Source organism: Nannobrachium achirus (genome assembly GCF_963921795.1).
Source record: "Nannobrachium achirus genome assembly, chromosome: 13".
Lineage (NCBI taxonomy): Eukaryota > Metazoa > Chordata > Actinopteri > Myctophiformes > Myctophidae > Nannobrachium > Nannobrachium achirus.
Window position 1 is genome coordinate 43,681,407 of NC_137833.1, and position 24,705 is coordinate 43,706,111.

Sequence of the window (24,705 nt, forward strand, 5' to 3'; positions counted from 1 at the left end):
ACGGTATGTACAGCCTATGTGAAATTAGCTTTAAAGATGGGGTGCCATGATTTTTCCCTCTCTAAAACATGATTATCAGCTATTATTTTTATACTAGGAGGAAGATTTTTTCCCCCAAAAGTGTACAGAAAGAGTTCAAATTAGGTTTTTATGTGGCCACACCAAACAGTTCATTAAGTATGCCTGGTTGTCATGGTGGGTGGTGACCCAGCTGAAAAAGTACAAAACTATGGCACCGCCTCTTTAAAGAGGTGGTACCATAATTTTGTACTTTTTCTGGTTTTCATAATCTCTATGATGTTGACAGTACTTCATTAGACCCCCTGGTGTGGATGTTATGAGCAATTATGTAGTCGCTTTGTATTTTGAATTTCTTCCTGGAGGCTGCCACCTTGTGGGTCAAAAGTGCCGATCCAAAAACAGTGATTAAATGACATCATATAAACATCCCCTCCCCCTTTTGCCATTCACCCAACACTGTGGGTGTGGCTAACTTCAGCTTGGTCAACCCCCCACCTGACAACAGGCATACTTAATGAACTTGTGTGTGTGTTCACATAAAAAAACAAATTTGAACTTTTTCTGTACACTCTTTTGGAAAAAGTCCTCCTCCTTGTATAATCATAATACTTGATAATCATGTTTTAGGGGGGAAATAAATCATGGCACTGCATCTTTAGCATGTTTTGGGATGCGTGTGCGTCCATCTGTTAAAGGCGCCACAGGAAAATCGTCTATCGTAGAAACTCCTGGGCTTTAACAAATCGATGCTCTTGTTTTGAAACTCACAGCGGATCCGGGCGGTCCTTTCCGTCCCGGCGGACCGGGGGCACCCATGGGCACATCGCCGTAGAGGGGACACACAGCTGCACACGTCCTCTTCACCGAGTTGGCGAAGCTGGACATCTGTTCCAGCACCACTGCCTTGCAGACCTCGATCACATGTTGAGCGGAGAGGGTCGGGCCCTGTGCAACAAATCATTAGCCCACCCGTCACTGGAACGCAGCCAGCGCTGGGACTTGTAATAGTACAGATATTACAGGTGAACGGGGCATGCTAAACCTACGGCTGCATCTGAAAGCAACATGCCGGGGCGAGGAAAAATCTCTGCCAAATTTCCTCTGTGTCATTATGGATTTATAGCCACACAAAATGAAACCCGTGCTGTGCGTCACTAGTAACTACAGACTAATGAGAAATCATTTAAAGGTATCCTTGACACCCCAATTGTTACCAAACCGTGTGTGTGCGTGTGTGTGTGTGTGTGTGTGTGTGTGTGTGTGTGTGTGTGTGTGTGTGTGTGTGTGTGTGTGTGTGTGTGTGTGTGTGTGTGTGTGTGTGTGCACGTGCACAACTGCACATATGTGTGAGTGTGTGTGCGTGCGTGCGTACCAGTTGCTATAAATAATAATGCTAGTAATTGCTTTGGAGTGTATGTGTGTGATATAATTTATCTGCAGAATTTTTACACCTTTAATAGTGATCCAGGGTGAAGCAATTAAAATGCTTTTATTACACCACTACCCCGACAGCCAAGACTTGAAATGATTGTGCAACACATTTTAAAAGCGGTCAAATATTCTCATTACTGCAATTTTTTTTCTTCTAGGTGGTCCTAGCTCTGGAGTGCTTTGGTCAGCAAACAGGTAAAAATGACTCATCAAATCCTTATCCAGACAAAACATATCTACAGTAGAATCTGAACCTTACAACCCAGTGGTCCTTTAGGAGGTTCCAGGTGGTCCCCAGATACATGATGGAGAGTTGCTAACCAAAATGGACCCTTATTAGATCTTTAACTCTTGAGAGTGTAACATACAGGTCCATTTGGTTTCATTTTACGCTCTTCTCAAGAGTTGAGAAATCATTTAAAGGTATCCTTGACACCCCAATTGTTACCAAACCGTGTGTGTGTGTGTGTGTGTGTGTGTGTGTGTGTGTGTGTGTGTGTGTGTGTGTGTGTGTGCGTGTGCGTGTGTGTGTGTGTGTGTGTGTGTTTCATTTTACGCTCTGAAGTGTTGAATTATTGTTAAACATTTGCATTACTTAATTTAACAGTCTACACAATTAGAGAATGTAGAAGAATTGTTAATTTGATCAACATTTGCCTGTTATCTCTCCTATGGTGCCACATCAATACAGCATGTACAGTAATTGTAGACAAAATCTTATCGAAGACAACAAAATATTGCTATTATTATAAGTTTTGGGTCTGAGAGGCTAAATCGTATCAAACGGTGGTCCGCAAATGCCGAATAAATAATGGACCTTGATGTGAAAAAAGTTGAAAACCACTGCTCAAACTAACCGCTTCCCTAGCTGAACCTAACAATATAGGCCAGGGGTCTTCAACGTTTTCAGGCCAAGGAGCCCTTAGTTGAGTGAGAGAGGAAGCAGGGATCCCCACAACCTTTTCATAGATTCCATATTGTTGCATTGTTTGACAGCACAATTGGCAGTGTATTTTGGATTCATGTCAATTTGTGTTTTCAGATATTTAACCACTTGAACCATCAATACTTAATAAACTTGACCTTTCACTCTGTACTGGTCTGCTCTTTTTCCCCTCTACCCCAAAGCTCTTTGCTGAAAATAGCCGATCTAAAAGCTCAAAGGTGTTGTGAGCTTGTAGATATGCTATTTTTGGCTAAAGTTCTCAGAGTATGGATGCTAGGGTTCAAGTGGTTAATATAAAAAAGGAGAAAGAAAAGTTTCTATCACTCAAAGATTTGGAGGACCCCCTGCAGTAACTCTGAGGACCCCCTATAGGGGTCCCAGACCCCCTGTTGAAGACCCTTGATGTAGGCTGTACACTGTTACTTACCGGTGGACCAGGTGGGCCCCGGAACCCGTCTAGACCTCCGTCACCGCGGACACCTTTGACTCCGACCGTCCCGGACCGCCCGGCCTCGCCGGCTGGCCCACGTTTGCCCTGTCCTCCCTGGGGCCCCGCTTCACCCCCGTCTCCAGACTGCACAGAACAAGGTCAGTGACAACGCTGTTCAATATCCACCACAGACCCACTGTTACACACTTACCTGGATTCAGTGGTTAAAAAGTACTCAAATGTTTTACTTTAAGTAAAAGTATCAAAACTGCAATGTAGAAATACTCTGTTAGGGTGCCCACACACCAAAATACCTATGAGAGTGGAATCCGCGTTCTGCCAATGCATTTCAATGAGAGTGAAGCGGTTTCATGCCAGCAGAGGATTTTGGTGTGAGGGCACCCTTAGGGTGCCCTCAGACCAAAATACCTGTGAGAGTGGAATCCGCGTACCGCCAATGCATTTCAATGAGAAGGGAGCGTTTTTTGCAGAAATCCTCTGCTGGCATGAAACCGCTTCACTCTCATTGAAATGCATTGGCGGAACGTGGATTCCACTCTCATAGGTATTTTGGTGTGAGGGCACCCTTACGTAAGTAAAATTCTGGAATTCAAAATGTAATTGAGTAAAAGTATGAAAGTATTGGCATCAAAGTACCAAAAGTAAAAGTACAAAATGTTTGAAAATATCAGATCTACAATCTCACAACGCGTCGTGATGCGACGCGTTGTGAGATTGTACATCGGCTATTTTCAAATAGCCTAGGTATAAAATAGGTCTAAAGTGGATTTATGTATATTTTATAATATTATAATTTATATCTGCAAAGCATCCAGTAACTACAGTATTCAAATAAATGTAGTGGAGTAAAAGTACAATATTTGGATCTGAGATATAGTGGAGTAGTAGTAAAAGTATTGGAAATTGGAAATACTCAAGTACAAATACCTCAAGTACATTACTTAAGTAAATGTACTTAGTTACACCACTGCCTGCTCCCTCTCTGAGTAGGAGGGTTTACCAAATGGCTACATTTGTAATTGTTAACTAGAAAGGTGCAACTCTGGGACATTGCAAGGGTGGTTGCCTATATATTGTGATGTCACGTCAAGCTTGACCAGTCCTCAAATCCATAATCTCGTCAAATCTTTGTCTGCCACTAACCGTTTATGCCTGTAGCCAAGAGAGAGGCAAAGGGTGACATCATAATATCAAGGCATATATAAGGCTGTATACGGGTATATCTATCCAGTTTATAAATAAGCAATCTCTAGACCTGAGCGGTCCGATCTCGGGCCGCTCAGAAAAGGGACATTAAAGGGGCCCCACCATGAATTTCACATTTTTAATTTTTTTCTTGTTTTTTGGTCTTCCCAGTGTCTCTTCCAGTCCCCCCAAAAAACACATTCATTAACTCTAAGCCTTGCCTTTCATTTCAGTGATTTTCTGAATGGGCGTGTCTGAACGGTACTCTTTTGAAATCGGGCCCTTGTTTATGTCACAGGCCCTTATTTATGTCACAAAGGGGCTCATTTCCTATTGGGCCCCCTAGAGAAGGGGGCGGTACTTTTTGGGAGGCTATATTCTATTGAGACCATGAGCTAAAGTGGTACTAAAATTGGCTTGAATGGATTGATGGTGCATCGTGGTACCATGCTAATCTTCTCTGTATCATTCAAATTTTAGCCCAAAGACAGCGCCCCGTTGCCAACAAAGGGAATTTTTGTATCGCATCTGAAATGGCTTGGAATTAGAGACAGACAGAACATGACATTTTAATATCCGAGTGGTTGTTTAGGCTAAAACCTGTATAAAACCGTATTATGGACCAATATTTATATCAAATATATATATTTTGAAAAGCATGGTGGGGCCCCTTTAAAAGTCCATTGAACTCAATAGACTTTTGGGTTTTGGGGGTTGCAGAAATGGTTACAGAACAAATCCATTGAAACTCAATGGACTTTTGGGGGTTTTGGGGTTACTCTAGAATAGATGAAAGAATAAAGCTGGGCAAGAACTATAGTGTGGTTGCCCTGTAAGGTAACAACACTAATGACAAGATGTGTCATAGTGGCTCATGCTGTCCAATCTTGAACATAAACTGCTGCCGAAAGCAACTGAGGCCTTAAAATAAAAGAAGAATGCCACACCCACTGCCACGCCCTGTTTGGGTAATCGATGTGAAACTCCCCACACACACACACAAGCATATGTCATAGAAATGCTATCACCCCACCCCACACACACACACAGCTTCCTCTGGTCTTGACGGCTGCCTACCTCCCACGACTTACATACACAGCCCTGGGTAGGCCATCTGGCCTGGCAAAGATATGCACTCTGCAGAGCACACTTTTAAGTTGGTAGCTACATTTTCAGTGTAAAGTAGCTTCCCCAAATATGAGGTTTAACTATTACTAATCTCACATCAACTGAAGCTCGTAACAGAAACTCATCAAAGTCAAACTGAGCGTCTAGAAAATGAATAAGGCTCAGTTTAGTGTATTTGTATAAGCTTGGCATAAAACAAGCTATGGATCGTGGCTCATATGGTTCATGGTTCATGGCCCTGGGTATTTATATCGTCGTTGTCAGCTGGAAACCTTGTATGTCCAAAACCGTTTGTTTTGTATTTATCATTTTAAAAATGATTTAAACTACAGCTGATCTACAAGCACACGGCGAGGCGTTGTGTCACTGCTTTTGTGCAACGGCCTTGTATGGTGAAGCAGGGCTTTACTTTGCGAAACTTGGAGATACAAGGTTTCTGCCCGACAGTGACGATATACTCAACCAATCAAAGCCCAGAGTCAACGTAATGTGAGCCACTAGAAATGTCAGGAGCAGTGGTGTAAAGTAACTAGGTACATTTACTTGAGTACTGTACAATTTTGAGGTATATGTACTTTACTTGAGTACCGGTACTTCCAATACCTTTACTTCTACTCCACTACATCTCGGATCCAAATATTGTACTTTTACTTTACTACATTTATTTAAAACCTTTAGTTAATAGTTAATTTGTAGATTTTGATAATAATTAAAACATTAACCACTTCAACATACATTAACCACTTCAGCCCTATATACATTTTCATCCATTTGAAAATCGCCGATCTACAAGTTCACAATGTGTTGCGATGTGACACATTGTGAGCTTGACTTGACTTTTATACATTTGAATACTTGAAATGGGACATTCTGCATAACGAGTACTTTCTGCTTTTGGTATAAAGTTCATTTTGATACCAATACTTTTATACTTTTACTCAAGTCAATTTAGAATTACGGACTTTTACTTGTAACAGAGTATATTTCTTAATTGCAGTGTTGATACTTTTACTTAAAGGCCGGATGACAGCCAAAGAAGTTTAACATTATGATACAGTAGGTCACGTGGTCTTTCTCCAAACAGTCTGAAAAGGAGGCGGGGCCGTATCAGTTAGTAGTGAGTGTATACTTCGTCCGTCGTGCGGTGCCGCGCACAACGTGATGCGTTGTTGTTAGCTTGTGGTGCGGCTAGCACCGCACGGCTATTTTGTGTGTGTACACACACACACACCCGCGCGCACACACCCGCGCGCGAAAGCACACACACACAGGCTACACACACAGAGTGTATGAGCCACGGACCTCCTCTGCGGAGGAGGAGATCGCTGGACCCTCGTTCTAGGTCAGGTGCTCCAGTCAGGTTTAGGGGAAGAGACAGCAGGGTATGGCCGACAAAACCGTCTCAGGGACGGGGAGAAGCGTGTTGGACCCTCGTAACTAATCTCTGACACCTTTTTTGAAGAAGACTTGTATTTTTTTACCGGTATAACCACTGATTTTATAGCGAATGCTGTATAATTTCTACCCCTAGAACTGATAGTTTTAAAGTTGGTTTTGAAAGTCGGAAACACACCTCAGACAGCTTTTGTTGAGGCAGTTTCAAAAGATAATGATATGGATGCTCGACTCCGCCCCTCCCCCCCATATTAGCCCAATCAAATTAAGGTATTGCCGTTACTGTACAGAAAGTACTACTTTCAGTACAGTAACTACAAATTAATTTGATTGGGTAATTTAACATGGGGGTACATGACATCATTAAAAAAATTGGCTAATTTGATAGCCATAATTAGCTGTTTTGGCCATGTCACCCGACCTTCAAGTAAGAAATGTGAGTACCTTTTCCACCCCTGGTCAGGAGGTATAGGAGCCAAGTGGCTCACAGTCACAGCCTGCGAGACGTTCCAAATGATGTCCACGAGCCAGAAAATATCTGGCTCTGGATCGGAGGTTGTCTTAAGCAGTATATAAATTAGGCTTTATGTCCATATCAGCACTATTCTCTATCAATATGCAATTGTGCAAGTCATCTCGTTTGGTTCCTCTATTATTATCTGGTTGTTACACTGTATTGCCGCGGAACATGCCACACTAAAATGCCTCTTGCTTGTACTGTATACATTAATTTATTTTATACTATATGGTACGGCGGTGTTGAGCAAAAATGCTAATCAACAAGCTCACAACACATTGCACTGTGACAAGTAGTGAGTTTGTAGATCTGTCATTTTTGCTATTTCTTTAAAGTTATGCTATGTAACTTTTTTTATAAAACAAATCTTAAAGTTGTCCTAACTATTAAATCGCTAAAGTTTTAGAACACCCACTCCGTTCATTTCAGCCCCTAAAGCCTTCTGTAAATATGTTTTCCATGATCCTGGCCGGGGTCCGGATTTCGCGGCAAAATTACGTCATCTGCATCATCTGTATACGTTGTGTATACGTTGGCCAATCACATCGTGGATCATACACACGTGATACACTACCGGCCAATCACAGCGTGTGCTGCGTCTCTTCAGGAAGTAGCCTCCCTCAGCAACTAGTGTTTACGATGGTGAAGGATTCTTGCCTCTTACTCCCCAAATCCTGCTCAGAAAATTACGTTCTACCCCTCTACGGATTCGTATCGGTCGCTGTGGTTTGCTGCGGTGGTTTTGCGGCCGCGCTCCGGTGGTCGGCGGCGACACCGGGCGAAAAACGGACGAAAAAAGCAATACCGCTACTGACCACTAGTTTAGCAACTTACACAGTATAGCTTCAAGTTAGTGGTTGAAAGTGGTAATTATTCACAAATGTGTGAACGATAGTTTTGTACTGACTAAAGATGCCAGTTTGGTGGTGATTAGTATTTTCGAATCTGTCCCCAGTTACAGTAAAGTAGATCAAACTTAAGTCCGGAGAAAAGGTTAAAAGCACACAGTATGGAAAGATATGTTGTATTCATGAATGTGATGCGACTGAAGCTCTTTCTTGATCGGATGTTAAAACATACATTAGAATTACAGTTTATAATGATAACATTTGAGTTCATTGTTACCATTAAATCAACCAGTGTAGTTACAGTACATCAACATATAGAATCAAGCTCTGCAATTGAAGGAAAACAATGACGTCAAACCTCACCTCTCCTTCTGGTCCTTTCTTTCCTTTTTCACTCTGTGAAAAAAAAGTGCATTCATAGTTAATTGCGACCGTCAGGTCACATTTACTACCAAAACCTCCGCCGGCTGTCTGTCAGTCAGTCAGTCTGTCCGTCATGTCACACTTTTCCCCAACTCATATCTCCGCCACCGTTGCCCTTAGTTGATCCTGGCGATAAGGTCTGAGTCGAGGAATGCTCTCTTCCCTGGTGAGAATTGCCCCTTTATATAGGGCTTGTTTGTGTATTGTATGACATCACGCCACATCATCAGCTGTGGACTCTGTGATGTCATCGTATCTCCATATATGGCCATCTCCGTATATGGAGATATAAGTCGTCCATGCCCAAGTATGGGCTGGTGAGGTCAGACTTTGTGTGATGCGTAGGTTATCTCCATATATGGAGATTCAACATTCCAGGTGTAACTATGGCTGCCCGTATGACGTGAGAGGTGGAGGTTGTGGATTGGCAGTCTGACCTCACCAGCCCATACTTGGGCATGGACGACTTATATCTCCATATACGGAGATGGCCATATATGGAGATACGATGACATCACAGAGTCCACAGCTGATGATGTGGCGTGATGTCATACAATACACAAACAAGCCCTATATAAAGGGGAAATTCTCACCAGGGAAGAGAGCATTCCTCGACTCAGACCTTATCGCCAGGATCAACTAAGCTTATATAGCGCCACCATCAGGCCGATTTTTTCAAACACATTTTTGGACACTGCCCCAACAGATTTTGCCCTAATATCACGCAAATCGGTACACAGTATGTCTACACTCATGTCATCAACATGGATCTGTCCCATATAGCGCCACCATCAGGCTGATTTTTTCAAACACATTTTTGTACACTGCTCCTACACATTTTGCCCTAAAATCACGATGCGACCTGGCGGTCGCTTATCTCCCGATTAGGGAGTCTTACTGGTAGTAAACTAAAGTAGTACAGTAAGATGCCTCAGGGCGACCTTGCCCTAAAGGGCGAGGTTGCGCCATGTCTTACCATCTGGCCAGTGATGTATAACGGACCAGTTACCCATATACAGTATGGAGACCACTGGTACCCATATATGGAGATTCATGTACTGTATATGGAGATATGGTGTGAGACCCCAAACATGCTTACTCAGTTATTCGTTATGTGAAAATCCTATTGTCTATCACATCTGACATCATACATACAATCCCTTTTATGCCCATACATGGAGATCCCTGTCTGAACCAGCCACACAGATATGTACTGTCTTCCTCCATATATTATATGATGTCCTGTTAGATATGGGCTTAATATTGATGATGACATCAGGGATCTCCATATATGGGCATAATAGAGTGGTTCCAATGACATCACAGTGAGTCAGAGCGTGATGTCAGAGCGACAAACCCATAGAGTCTTAGACTGTAAAAAAGTGTACACGTCCTAAGAGACAGACAGACAGAGTCAGCATGTGCTGTTTCACATACTAAACAAACTGCGGCCTTCGGTCGCAACAAACACGTTATATTGAACAGAAGAGCGGATAAACATTTGAAACCTTACCTTTGCACCTTTGACACCCTGGATTCCTTGAATTCCTGTGCTTCCCTGTGCAAAGAACAGGAAACCACAAATAATTATTATTCATGATAAATCATTTTCCATTCCTTTCCTCTTGTTCAAATGAAAATGATACATTATGTTCCATTCCTTTCCTCTTGTTCAAATGAATTTACATTCATTGTAAAATAACAGCCTGTACTAAAAAAAAAAAAAAAGCTGAAAAGATTCTGCACACCTGTAAAAAGCATTGCAGGTGACAGCGCTTTAGGCCCAAACGATGATGAAGCACAGGCTTGTTTGATGTGTGACACATGATGCATAACCATGACAGTGGATGTGGATCTATGTCTATTGTTCTGTGGATGGTCGTTTGACCCCGATGTCAACTGCCTAATAAATTAGTTCTCTGCAGAAAACCCATAAACCCCCCATAAACCCAGAAAGAGCTACTATTAGTATTTACACAATGCACTTAGTTCAAATCAGTTTGAATAAAATAAATAATATGCTACACATTGTGACATACCGGTACACTAACTGAGACTATTAATGAATCATTTAGCGCATGTATGGAGACATTGTAAAATGTGCATTACAACAAGGATAAATAATTAAGGTGAGTACACAAATAATGTGTGTAGCCTACACGAATAAATCATTTGAAAAACAATACTTTACATCCATTAATGCTATAATTAACAATAGATAATAGAATGTGAGTATTTTATGCTAAACTCTAAATCATATCGTAATATATATATATATATATATATATATATATTTTTTTTTTAATCAAAGTACAAGTAGTATCTAAATATAGCTGATCTACAAGGTCACAATGCGTCCCCATGTGATGTGTTGCGAGTGTGTAGATTTTGCTATTCGCCGTACGACGAAATACATAGTTAGGGCTGACGTGATTCATTCATATATATTACAGTGTGCCAAAACAAAATAGTGGACTCAAATGAAGGTTCTACAGGAAGATGTGTCAGTGTGTAATTGGCATGGAGTGTCCTTTAAACACCATAAGAACACGTCCTGGGGGGGAGTTTAGCACTGGCTCTGACCTCCTCCAGATGGGGAGAACAAGATACACAGAGGCAGTGCACCCTGCATGGGAACAGCCATTATTAGAGACACAAGCACCGGGGACCCATTCCTGGGTTGCAGAACCATTTTTTATGGGAGTAAACAGCTTGGTTGAATGCTTGATTCAGATTGGTCAATCACTGAATTCAGTTATAGCAGGGGTTCCCAAACGTTTTTGTCTCAGGGCACCCCATAAATATTTTTTTAATCTGAGGTACCCCTACATTATAATTTTCACTCCCAGCACCTTATAGCATTATCGTCGTTGTCGGGTGGAAACCTTATATGTCCAAAACCGTTCGTTTTGTATTTATCATCTATAAAATGTACTAAACTAGTGAAAACAGCAGATCTACAAGCACGCAACGCCTCGCATCACGAGGCGTTGTGTGCTTGTACAGTAGATCGGCTGTTTTCACTAGTTTTGTGCGACAGAGGTTTCTGCCGGACAGTGACGATATTTTAGTGATTATGTTGCGAGGAAAACATTGAGATAATAGCAATTTTGGCTAGAACTGACTGAAAATAACTTTGTACTTCAAGTTTAAAATGATACTAAATATTTTTTCAAGTATCCAAATAAATTCCAAATATTATCAAATTATCTTGCGGCACCCCTGTACTGCCGTCGCGGCACCCCAGGGTGCCCCGTCACCCACTTTGAAAACCCCTGCGTTATAGAAACGGACCGATGTCTAATCAAAGGCTCAGAGCACCTGCTAATATCAATCTGCGCTGCTTGAATTTCTGCCGTACACTGTATATGCAACATGACAGCCATTTAAACAAAACAAAAAAACATGTTATTCTGTATTTACAACTAAACATTGCTCTCAGGAACATTTTTGAAAACTTTTAAAATGAGAAATACACAATACAGTGGGCTAACCGAAAATGTATTCTATTTGATCACCACTTCCTTGTCTTCCAAGAGACCGTATCCGCCCAGTGCAACACTGTAAGCAAGGAAATACTTTGTTTTGTTGTTAATTTTGGGTCAATTTATTAATGTATCAACCTGATATAACATAAGAGGGCGCAGAGTGCAGTCTAGTTTCTGTTTTGAAGAGTGAAGTGAGCACGCTCTCATCACACTGGAGTGATTTTTACATTATCTATTTGTGACTTCATGTCTACGTCACACGTAGACCCGCTAACCTATATAAGTGCTGACGCACACAGCAGGACTGGGTTTGTTTACAGTGTGAAACGTATAGATTGATGTGCGAAATGCTTCGTTGGACGGTGCACCTAAAAGGGCTTCCAGAGATACTGTGTGATGCTGCTGTAGCAGTGAACCACAAAGTGTACTGCTTCAGAGGGGACTTTATCAAGTCCAAGCATCGGACAGAGGTGCATGTGTTCAACACAGTGTCTTTATGCTGGATCAGGTTGCCCCCAGAGACACCCGGAAGAGGACAACTTGAGGTTCATCCCATGCGCAGCAGCCGCACAGCTGTGCTGATCGACCCTTTCATCTACATCTGGGGGGGAGTTACTGACACCGGGAACTACAGCAAGGTTATTTATGCATTTGATGTCCACGCCCATAACATGCTCACACCCAGAGTTTCTGGGACTGCTCCAGAGGGAAGGCGGGGCAACTCAGCCTGTGTCTTGGGGAACGTCATGTTTATCCATGGAGGATACAACGAGCTGACTGGCCTCACTAATGACATCTACAAGTTGGACACCAGCACAATGGTCTGGTCTTTAATTAACACCAGAGGAACTCCTCCTCCTGCTTCATACCAGTACTCTGCCACCATCATCGGGACAAAGATGTATGTATTTGGGGGCTCGGCGCACAACTGGAACTACTACAACACCTTCAGTGTGTTTGACACAGAGACCAACTGCTGGCTGAACACGCCATCTACACAGCAGCTTTTCCCAGATGGACACGCCTATCATTCAGCCTTTACCTACAATGGAGAGCTGTACATATTTGGTGGCTGGAGCTTCCGTAATAACCTTAAATATCTGTGGAAATTTAGTCCAGCGAACTTCACCTGGAAGAAGGTTGAGTCCAAAGGGGATTTTCCACGTTTAATAACTTGTAACACACAATGGCACTGCAAGGTATGCTGTTGCATGGTGGGAGATCGTATCCTCCTCTTTGGAGGATATAAATCAAATGGAACAGCCAATGATAACCTCTACATCTTAGACTTAAGTCCTAGTCTGAAGACTTTATGCAAGCTGGCAGTTATTCAGTATGGTTTGGAACAGTCTGGACTCCCACACAACAGCAGGTGGGAACTGGCAGCCATGACAAACAACAGCCAATAAAATATTTAAACTGAAAAGAAAAAAATGTCAAAGTAAGTTCCATGCTGACTTTATCAATGTGACACCAGAGATCCACAGTGAAGCCACACCCCTTATTATCCTACAGGTTAATTTATGTTTTAGCATTATATTCCATGTGTAACGCCCAGGATTTGAACCCGGGTCGCTCTTGTGAAAGTCCAATTTTTTAACCATTGATCCAAGGGGATATTCCTATGGACTGAGGGAGATACTAGACGTTTGAGGCCATCAGGCTGAGGCTGTGAGTCACTCTTTCAAGATAAAGAGACACTCTGGAGTCCTATAGTGAATGATCCAATTGTTAGTTCTGCCTCTTAAAAATATAGCGGAAAAATAGCAGCTCTATAACGCTTCACGCCGTGTTGCGAGCTTGCAGATGGGCTGTTTTCACTACTTCTTAATTATGTTTCTTATTATATTTATGGAATTTCGTAGATTTTTTTTTTACTTTCTTTTAATTAAAAAATATATATTTTGAATACCGTATAAGCCGTATAAGTAGGAAAAGAAAATGGGATTTTTATTGAATCGTGACCCATAGAAATTGGTCTGTGACCCAAAGATGGGTCCCGACCCACTGTTTGTGAAACAGTGTTCTATACTACTGTATGTATTATTATTATTTTATCTAATTTATATATGTATACAGTATATATATATATATTTTTTTTTTACATCTAGCTGCCCTGAGAGGCCAGATGGACTGTGCGCTAAATCTCCTACAAACTGCACAAAGCATCTTGTCTCTTCCGAGACCAATGTACTTTCTGTACATTCTGAACGTTGCTTGATCCAGTAATTCACTGCTGTACATTACAAGGCATTTATTGTGGCACCAGAGTACAATAACCGAGAGTGAAAAAAAGAATGGATGAACGTTACCTTAGGCCCCGTTCTGCCAGGCAAGCCCACATGTCCCTGTGGTGAGATGACATGGTTTAGTGGTTTGAAGAGAATGAACTTGTATTTCAAAGAGTCTCGAGAATTTATCCGGAACACTCACCGTAGGTCCCGGGGGGCCAATAAATCCAGGTCTTCCTGGCTTTGCCGCAGAGCCCTTGTAACCTCTCGGGCCCTAGAGGGAGCGCAACATTCATTACATTTACCTAAGGGCCCAGTTTGTTTTTGTGTCCACTGTAGTTTTCCTTGAAGATGGCAAACCACTTTACGTGCACAACGCTTGAGGATGTATTTTATGCTCATCTTCAATGATTGCAGTGCAATGAATGCCTTAAAAAGTGACTTACTGTTCTGCCCTGAGGGCCCATTTCTCCTGGTGGCCCCTGGGCGCCTTTCTCTCCCTTGAAGACAAAGTCACACGCATCAACAAATTAATCTGGACGGAACTGCACCATCGTATGTCTTTTTTTTTTTGTATGTTTAAGAAGGAAACATTTAATCTAAGACTGATATTTTACCTTTGTTCCAGTTTTACCACCTCTGCCGCCACGACCTTGCGGCCCTTGATATGCCTGTTCAGAAATGAAAAGGATTAGAACGATTACAGTATAGTAGATAGTATCCAGATTCAAGGTAACAAATTACACCTAGTGTGAAGTGAGCAGTGCTATTTATACGTTCTTTCATAATTTCATTACGGTAAGTGTCCCGCGAAGCATGGCCAATGTGACCCTGGGCGTACAACAAACTGTGGGCGCTTTGTGCAAAGATGTAGGGCAGATGTAGGCCAAGCTGTGGCGTCAGTTCAGAAAAAGCTAAGGTATGGCAACATGACTGGTGTCTTGCACGCGCGCAATGGCGCGCGTGCAAGACACCAGTCATGTTGCCATACCTTAGCAACAGGCATGATACATTTATTTTAAGAAGTACAGCTGACCTGCAGAACCTGGGAATATACCATTTTGTCAAGATGGGGAGAATAAAAGTGTGGAGAATATAATTATAAAACCATGTTAAAGTGACCATTTTGTTAAATTTTGCATTTGTAGTTATTTTGCAACAACATAATAACCAGCACAGATAGAAAAAGAGACATTCATGGATTTATATTTAAAAGTAACTTTTATTCTCCCCCCTGGACCCAGGGTATGGCAGCAGCATACCCCTGCCATACCCAATTGACGCCCCTGAGGCCAAGCTTCGCATCCCTGTGCGTACAACAAACTTCGGACAAAGCCAGATATCGGAGCTTACAGTAGCTCCTTCCAGGAGCACCGCTCCGAAAAAGACATACAGGATAGGATCTGCTGTATATTACAATACCTCTATCCCTGGGTCCCCTTCTCTTCCTGGCAGCCCAGGATCTCCAACGATGCCCTAAGGAAATATAAAGTACTGTTTAATGCAGGGGTTTTTCTTTTCATACATTAACCCTAGCATCCCTATACGGAGGAGAACATTAGCCAAAATAGCAGATCTACAAGCTCACAATGGCTCGCGCTGTGAGCCGCTGTGAGCTTGTAGATCGGCTATTTTCAGCAAAGAGAATTGGTATAGAGGTTAAAGGACAACTTTGTTTTTTTACAACAAGGGTTCATATTTTAGATTGTAATTAGAGAAAAGAAAAAGTGAGTGTTAAAATGTTTTCATTTGCTTCGTTCTATTGTTTTATCGCGTTTACCGTGCTAAAATGTGGGGCATGCGTACGCATGGGGGCATGCGTACAAGTGGCTAAATATGTCTTTTTAGACACAATAAGCCAGTAGTTTCTTGCATTTATTGCTATTTACAGTAACACTACTAGCCCCCATGAGTCACATCCAACCATGAAAGGTTGCGTTGTATCTTGGGAATGGGCTTATTCTGTGTAAAATGACATATTTAGCCACTTGTACACATGCCCCCAACCACTGAAATAAGAATCTCTAAAACAATAGAAATAAGTAAATGAAATAATAAAAAAAAAAGAGCAGACTAAGTAAAGAGTGAAAAGTCAAGTTTACTAAGTATTGGTTTAATTGGTTAAATGTCTGAAAATACACATTAACACGATAGGGCTGCCAAACAAGTCTGTGAAACTATCCAATGAAAACTATTTAAAAGTTTAATCAGCAAAACATTTTATACAGTATATAGTGGGGGTCCCTGCTTCATCTCTCTCTCAGCTTAGGGGTCCCTGGGCTGAAAAACTTTGAAGACCCCTGGTTTAATGTAATGCAATGTAAAAGTGTACAGTACACCATCATCGGCCCTATAATAAGTCAACTGAACACTCAAGTGTGACGCTGTGAAACAAAGCAACTGACCTTTGGTCCAAGGGTGCCGACTTTACCCGTGACTCCTGGGATTCCCTAGTTTTCAGACATTCAGGGAAACAAAACAAGAGTTATCATAGCCATACGCAAAGCTACAGTAAAATGTTTATTATGACTATTAGCGAAGAATGTGTGTATATCAATTCGAAAAACCACAAGCCACAAATAAAATGTGAATCATCGACTGAATCGCTGTGGTAAACTTGTACTTACGGGCTTCCCTTTTTCCCCGGCAGATCCCGTATCCCCGGGATCTCCGATGATACCCTGTCATCACAAAATGACACATGATATGATATTATCATTAAACTGCTGAAGGTATTGTCACTCCTCCGGCGTGTGTTATTGTATATGCTTCCATATACATGTATTATACTAATAGTTCGTTTGTAAACATGGCTCTTTCTCAGAATCAGCATCTTTTGCGTTGATACACTTCAGGCCCTTAAAACCCATCGCCAAAAATCCAACCACAAGTATTAACATTGTTTATGGAGACGGCGCGTATGCCAAAACACAGCTCTATTCCACAGTGTTCCTTTACCACATTACCACGTGATTTATTTGTTCGGTGTGATTATATGAGGAGTTATTGAAGGTAACAGACAGTGCTTTAGGAGTGTCTAATCACAGATTTAAAAGCCATTAAGACCTGGAATTATTTTATACTTTAGCTATTGAAAAATAGCAGATACACAAGCTCACAACGCAGCACCGAGTGCCGTGCCGCAAGCTTGTAGATCTGCTATTTTTTTAAAGTCGTGAAAATGAGTTCAAATCTTTGGATATATTATGTATTTTTAAAGCGAACATGTGTAACTAAGATGTTGCTTCTGGCGGGTTCCCCTCCCTGGAACTAAATATTTTGAGATGAGGCTCTGTGGCCAAATACATATCATTTTGGGGGTTCTTGACATGAAAAGGTTTGAGCACCACTGACATAGAAACATGTGTTTTTTCAAAAATATTCAAATTCAAATATTCAAATTGTCGAGATTTTTCAAAAAAAAGCAGATCTACAAGCTCCCAGTGCGGCACTCGGTGCCGCGCTTTGAGCTTGTGCTATTCTTCAATAGCTAAAGCATAATGGGTTTAAGTATCTCTATGAATGAACATATCGTCGTTGTCGGGTGGAAACCTTGTACGTCCAAAATCCTTAGTTTTGTATTTATCGTTTTAAAATGATCTAAACTAGTGAAAATAGCTGATCTACAAGCACACAACGCCTCGCACCCGCGAGGCGTTGTGTGCTTGTAGATCGTCTATTTTCACTAGTTTTGTGCAATAGTCTTGTGTGATGAACCAGGGCTTTACTTTACGGAAAACTTACAAATTTGAAACTTGGAGATACAAGGTTTCTGCCCGACAGTGACGATATAGAATTAGTGGGTATATTGTGGACCCATGAACCAACCTGCTTTCCTTGTCGGCCATCTTTTCCTTCCTTGCCAGGGCGCCCGCTGTCACCCTAGAAAACAAAGACATGTTGTGATATTAAAGCTATATATCAGTGGTGGGAAAAGTACTCAAACGTTTTACTTGGGTAAAACGTATAAATACCACAATGTAAAAAAGACTCTGTTTCAAGTCAAATTATGTTATTCAGAGTACAAAAGTATTGGCATCAAAATGTACTTTAAGTACCAAAAGTTAAAGTACTCATTATATGTGGAATGTCCCATTTCAAGCTTTCAAATGTATACGATGTAGAAACATCTTTTGAAAATAGCAGATCTACAAGCTCACGATGGGTTGCATCGCGACGCAGTGTGAGTACTGTAGATCGGCTATTTTCAAATGGACAAAATGTATACAGGGCTGAAGTGGTTGAATACTGCAGTGAAGTAAATTAAATCCTCAAAAGTTTACTTAAATTCAGTACTTAAAGGGGGCGTGACACGGCCAAAACAGCTAATTATGGCTATCAAATTAGCCAATTTTTTTAATGATGTCATGTACCCCCATGTTAAATTACCCAATCAAATTAATTTATTGTAGTTACTGTACTGAAAGTAGTACTTTCTGTACAGTAACGGCAATACATTAATTTGATTGGGCTAATATGGGGGAGGGGCAGAGACTCGCGGAGTCGAGTATCCATATCATTATCTTTTGAAACTGCCCCAAAAAAAGCTGTCCGAGGCGTGTTTCCGACTTTCTAAACCAACTTTAAAACTATCAGTTCTAGGGGTAAAAATTATACACCATTCACCATTAGACCGGTAAAAAATTACATGTCTTCTCCAAAAAAGGTGTCAGAGATTCGTTACGAGGGTCAACACGCTTCTCCCCGTCTAAGGGACGGTTTTGTCGGCCATACCCTGCTGTGTCTTCCGCTAAACCTGACTGGAGGACCTGGCCGGGACGCGAGTTTCTAAACTCTAGGCGCACTGGGGGAAACACCGGAGCAAGCTTAGAACGAGCGTCCAGCTATCTCCTCCTCCTCGGCAGCTTTGAGCCCTTTTAGCAGACATATGTCCTGCTGTTTCAGAGGACTGAGGTCCGTGGCTCATACACTCTGTGTGTGTAGCCTGTGTGTGTGTGTACACACACAATAGCTCTCGCAAATAGCCGTGCGGTGCAGCGCTAGCCACGCTACACGCTAACAACAAGGTTGTGCGCGGCACCGCACGACGGACGAAGTATGCATTGCGCGGCACCGCACGACGGACGAAGTATACATTCACTACTAACTGATACGGCCCCGCCTCCTTCTCAGACTGTTTGAAGAAACACCACGTGACCTACTGTATCATAATGTTAATTTTCGGCCGGTGTCGCCACTCCTTTAAGTAAATGTACTTGTTTACACAACTGTATATTAAAGCTATAATGGACATTCATATTTTGATGAGAACAAAAGAGCAATTTCCATCACAAATGAAGTAAATACCTTAACTCCCTGGTACCCAGGAATCCCCTCGTATCCTCTTTCACCCGGACCACCCTTCAGGGAGGAGAGACGGTCGGCGTTAGTGACACCGGACGTGCGTCATTATCATTGCGAAAGAGTTTACCAGAGTATGTGAAAGATTTGACTCACAACTATTCCTTGTTCTCCAGTCACTCCCAGCTCTCCGGGGGGCCCCCGGACTCCCTTTAATTACAGTCATAATGTCCATATTAAATCCTCTTATAGTCAACTTCAAAGTCATGCGAGCAATCCAACAAGCGGCACAGAAATCCAATTAAAAGTAAGAAGGTTCACTAATTGCCTGCTTCACATGGCTATTAATGCTGCTGCAATGTCGGAGGAACCAGAACAAAATAATGTTATACTCTTATGTATACCTGCATGCACACAAGGCGCAACAATAAGGAAACCTTGAAGTAATTACAAGAGAATGGGGCAAAATGAAAGCCTTTGATTTGAAAATGCATGTAACCTTAACACAATAAGGTCAATGTGTACCTTGAATCCTCCGGCCCCTTTTAACCCCTTCAGCCCTTTGGGTCCTCTGTCGCCCTGTTGAAACAGCGGTTCATCAACATGCGGGTTTTGCCACAAGTTACACCACAAAAAAGGTACAAAAAAAAATAGTGATCTTCTGTGTTTGAAGGATTACCACTTGGCCATAGAGTCCTCTCATTCCCTTTTCACCTTTGATCCCCTTTTCACCCTGAGGAGGTCACGTGATATGGAATGAATACATGTTGAAAAAGAACAAAGCAGACACTGAAGTGGAACAAAGAAAGAAGAGCGGGTGGAGCAGCTGTTACCTGAGGGCCCGTCTCACCGATAGTTCCATAGTCCCCCGTGTTACCCATGATACCCTGCAAGACAGTTACATGATGTGTGTGAGTTTCAAAAGAAAACTTAGAACCGATCACAGCAGCTTGGGCTGTCACGATTATCACATTTTACATGATGATTAATTGCCACTCAAATAATTGCGATTAATAACGATTTAATTGTGTTTTTGTCGTTGACGAATACATTTCTGTTTGGCTTTTTATGCTTTGAAGTTGCACTTGGCAGATATGACACATAACCTAAATATACAAAGAAATTACTGACATATTTGACAACTTTATACTTAAAAAAGAACTTTGATAGTGGATATAGTTGATTTACAAGCTCACAAGCTTGTAGATCTGCTATTTCCACTACACTAAAATGTTTGAAAATATATGAACATTTTTCAACATTGAATCAATTATGAAAAAATAATTACGATTAGACGCGATTATTTAATAATTGCGACAGGCCTATATGTGAGTTTCAAAAGAAATCTTAGAACAGATCACAGCAACTTGGGTTTTAGGTACAGGTTTGGGTATAGCAGTTGTGTTCATGAGGGAAGTCTGAGCTCAAGTTGAGTATGTTTAATTTTTTCTCCAAATTGAAATCATTATGCCAATTCCCAGTTCATCCCCTGCGGGCCCTGCCACTGCTGACCCCTACTGGACAGACTTGGGGAGGGGGTGCATTCTGCACAATCACATGTCCCCTACCACATGGGGTCTTCAACAGGGGGTCTGGGACCCCTAGGCGGTCCTCATAGTTACTACAGGGGGTCCTCCAAATCTTTGTGTGATAGAAAACTTTTTTCTCCTTTTTTATATTAACCATTTGAACCCATAATCTGAGGACTTTAGCCAAAAATAGCAGATCTACAAGCTGCAAGGCGTTGTGAGCTTGTAGATCGGCTATTTCCGGCAAAGAGGTACAGAGTGAAAGGTCAAGTTTATTAAGTATTGACGGTTCAAGTGGTTAAATATCTGAAAACACAAATTGACATAAATCCAAAATACACTGTTGATTGTACTGTCATACAATGAAACTATGGAATCCATGAAAGGTTGTGGGGGTCCTTGCTTCATCTTTATCTCAACTAATGGGGTCCTTGGCCTGAAAAGACCCCTGCCCTACGATACATATGATGTCGCCAGCTGATTATTTTCCTCTGACAGTGAGGCACGTATCACCGGAAGCCGGAAGGACACAACATACTCTGTCTAAGGCATGTTTGTTGAGGAACATGCAGAAACCGTATGTTGCTGCCAGGCACTCTGAATGACCGCCCCAGATCCATACCCTAACCGTAACCCCATCATAGCCATGCCTTAATCTTACTTAACCTTAATCTTAATCTTACTTAACCTGGAATAAAATGATTAATTAAACGACACCAAGCCTGTGTCTAAACGTAACCATACTAACTGTGCCTCAACGTAAAAAAAACATATTCACTAAACCACCATAATGTGAGCTATTTGCCTATCCATGTGAATACCCCTCACCAATCAAATGGCAGCATGTCAGGTGACTAAACAATCATGCATGCACTGCACTAGCCTACCTTTTGGATAAGCTAGTCCAAATTACAGCCAAACAGAACAGCCGTCCTTTTTGCGAACAGCTATTTTTGTCGCATAGCAAAAATAGCAGATCTATAAGCTCACAACTAAGGCTGGGACTTTAATACCGATCATAGCGAGAAGAAGAGACAACAAACGCAAAGGGAGAAGTAGCCGATCAGAGCGCTTTGCTTGGCCCAGTGGATGCGAAATTTAGATAAAAAAAACTCACTTGTTGATTCACTCGTACAACAAAATGTGTTTTACTTGAAAAAAAAAAGCTTCTCAGGTCAAATATCGATGTGCGATTAAAATGCGATTAATTGCGATTAATTAATCACAGAGCCTGTAATTAATTAGATTAAAAATTTTAATCGCATCCCAGCCCTACTCACAACATGTTGCACTGCGACACATTGGGAGCTTGTAGATCGGCTATTTCAGTTATTTCTGTATTTCTGTAATGTCGATCATTTATGACAATTTCCGCCTACAATGACATGCCCAAAATAGGGATGCCAGATTGAAAGTGACCTTAAACAAGATCGGAATGCGTCCACATCGTAAGCTCATTCAACCATCTAACCTGAGACTCTTCAGAAGAAAGTCAACATGTAAGCGGTTAACCGCAGAGATGGCCAGCAACGCGGCGAGAAGCACGGCCATGAACTTTACGACGTTTCTCTAAGGCAGTATGGGGGGGTCAGACAAGGAAAAAGACCACCCGCCAACCAAGACGGTCAGTCCATATATCTGAGCCAGGAAATGCCCTCCTTCTAGATGCCAGCAGGGTGGAGATAAACATGTTCAGACACTGTGATTCACATGCTGGCAGGAGGTCCCAAATCTACTGAGTTACAGAAGACAGATGTTTACTCCCACATGAGCGTGGGCTACAATTCAACACATGTGCAGGCTATGTGGCATGCACGGTTCTGGAATAATACTCTCTCTCTCACTCCCTCTTGCTCTCTCTCTCTCTCTCTCTCTCTCTCTCTCTCTCTCCCTCTCATTCTCTCTCTCTCTCTCTCTCTCTCTTTCTCTCTCTCTCTCTCTCTCTCTCTCTCTCTCTCGCTCTCTCTCTCTCTCTCTCAGTGGCGTTCAGAAAAAGCTAAGGTATGGTAACATGACTGGTGTTCAGAAAAAGCTAAGGTATGGCAACATGACTGGTGTTCAGAAAAAGCTAAGGTACTGGTATTCAGAAAAAGCTAAGGTATGGCAACATGACTGGTGTCTTGCACGCGAGACGCCAGTCATGTTGCCATACCTTAGCAACAGGCATGATACATTTATTTTAAGAAGTGCATTCTATTCTTTTCCCTGTTTCTACGGTTTCTTGGGCTGGATATGGTAGCCAACGGGTTATCAAGTGCAGCTAGACTTGGCATGTTAGTAAACGTGCCACAATTAACAATAATGAATTGCACCTGTGCAGCTGACCTGCGGAACCTGGGAATATACCATTTTGTCAAGATGGGGAGAATAAAAGTGTGGAGAATATAATACATTTTACTGTAATTTACCAACATAATAAGCAGCACAGATAGACAAAGAGACATTCATGGATTCATATTCAGAACTAACTTTTATCTTCCCCCCTGGACCCAGGTTTTGGCAGCTGCATACCCCTGCCATACCCAATTGATGCCCCTGCTCTCTCTCTCTCTCTCTCTCTCTCTCTCTCTCTCTCTCTCTCTCTCTCTCTCTCTCTCTCTCTCTCTGTCTCTCTCTCTCTCTCTCTCTCTCTCTCTCCTGCTCTGTTCGTGTGTGCGTGTGTGTGTGTGTGTGTGTGTGTGTGTGTGTGTGTGTGTGTGTGTGTGCATGGGCAACTTAGGGGATTTCCCTGTTAAATGCAAGGGCAATGTTAGATGCCAAGCCATTCGTTTAAAAGACCATCCTCTTAAATGTTCTGCAGAGAACATGTTCTCTGGATTACTTTGAAAAGATATTAAGTTATGTTGCTGACATACTGTAGGATTGAGAACTGAACATCAAATGAATAAGTTAATTAGAATTCTCCACTGGAAATAACTTTGCCTTTTGGCAAAGACATAGAAATGTGGTTTTGTTTACAGACATATCTATATACAATTTGCATAATATCATGTTTTCTAATTGAATTGGTCATTATCAAGGTCCAGATCCTCTCCACACGACATTAACTATTCAGTGTATTCAATAAAGCATTGATTACCTTAATGCAAAAAATATAATACTAATTACTTTAATAACTAATTAAAACTTATGTCAAGTACAGTACAACAATGTCATTCTTTACTAGACATTTTAAGTGTTATTAAACCGTTTGCTGTGTGTGTGTGTGTGTGTGTGTGTGTGTGTGTGTGTGTGTGTGTGTGTGTGTGTGTGTGTGTGTGTGTGTGTGTGTGTGTGTGTGTGTGTGTGTGTGTGTGTGTGTGTGTGTGTGTGTGTGTGTGTGTGTGTGTGTGTGTGTGTGTGTGTGTGTGTGTGTGTGTGCGTGCGTGCGTGCGTGCGTGCGTGCGTGCGTGCGTGCGTGTGTGCGTGTGTTTGTGTGCGCGTGCGTGCGTGCGTGCGCGCGCGTGCCCCCAAGCGTGTGTGGGATTCATTAGAATTGGCTCTGTGTCTTCAAATGGAAAATTTAAACCATAAGAAATCCTGTGATCCTGTGCCATTTTGATCTAAATCCGATGTTCTAAAAACTAGGTCCTGCACTCAACGATGTAAATGAGTCTTTCAGAAGTCAAAAAAGAGCTAATTTATTATCGCATTCATTTTGGTCCATGTTTCTCTTGGCTTCCCCCCAGATCTGTTGCATATGTTACATCAGTTTTCAAAATATGAGCGGAGCCTCTGTGTTTACTATCGCTGAGCGGAGCGCCGTCCAGATCCGTTTCCATCCTGCCGTCTCTCGGTTCTGCTCCCTCTGCCATTTTCCACAACTTCCCTG

At 41.9% G+C, this 24,705-nt stretch overlaps 2 protein-coding genes across 2 annotated transcripts in view; one reads left to right on the plus strand and one right to left on the minus strand.

Moving 5' to 3' along the window:
- fbxo9 (F-box protein 9) overlaps positions 1-24,705 on the plus strand; it is a 446,168-nt gene that overhangs the window by 412,606 nt on the left and 8,857 nt on the right. The window lies entirely within an intron of this gene.
- The window catches only part of LOC308297342 (uncharacterized protein), a gene marked incomplete at both ends in the record, with an annotated part of 38,994 nt that overhangs the window by 3,798 nt on the left and 10,491 nt on the right, over positions 1-24,705 (minus strand). The window contains 17 exons of the mRNA XM_080740755.1: positions 790-966; positions 2,826-2,972; positions 8,286-8,318; positions 9,859-9,903; positions 14,146-14,181; positions 14,267-14,338; positions 14,511-14,564; positions 14,682-14,735; positions 15,487-15,540; positions 16,470-16,514; positions 16,692-16,745; positions 17,893-17,946; positions 19,372-19,425; positions 19,522-19,575; positions 19,891-19,944; positions 20,045-20,098; positions 20,199-20,252. Coding sequence (XP_080596881.1) covers positions 790-966; positions 2,826-2,972; positions 8,286-8,318; positions 9,859-9,903; positions 14,146-14,181; positions 14,267-14,338; positions 14,511-14,564; positions 14,682-14,735; positions 15,487-15,540; positions 16,470-16,514; positions 16,692-16,745; positions 17,893-17,946; positions 19,372-19,425; positions 19,522-19,575; positions 19,891-19,944; positions 20,045-20,098; positions 20,199-20,252 — 1,095 coding nt within the window. The remainder of the gene's footprint in view (positions 1-789; positions 967-2,825; positions 2,973-8,285; positions 8,319-9,858; positions 9,904-14,145; positions 14,182-14,266; positions 14,339-14,510; positions 14,565-14,681; positions 14,736-15,486; positions 15,541-16,469; positions 16,515-16,691; positions 16,746-17,892; positions 17,947-19,371; positions 19,426-19,521; positions 19,576-19,890; positions 19,945-20,044; positions 20,099-20,198; positions 20,253-24,705) is intronic.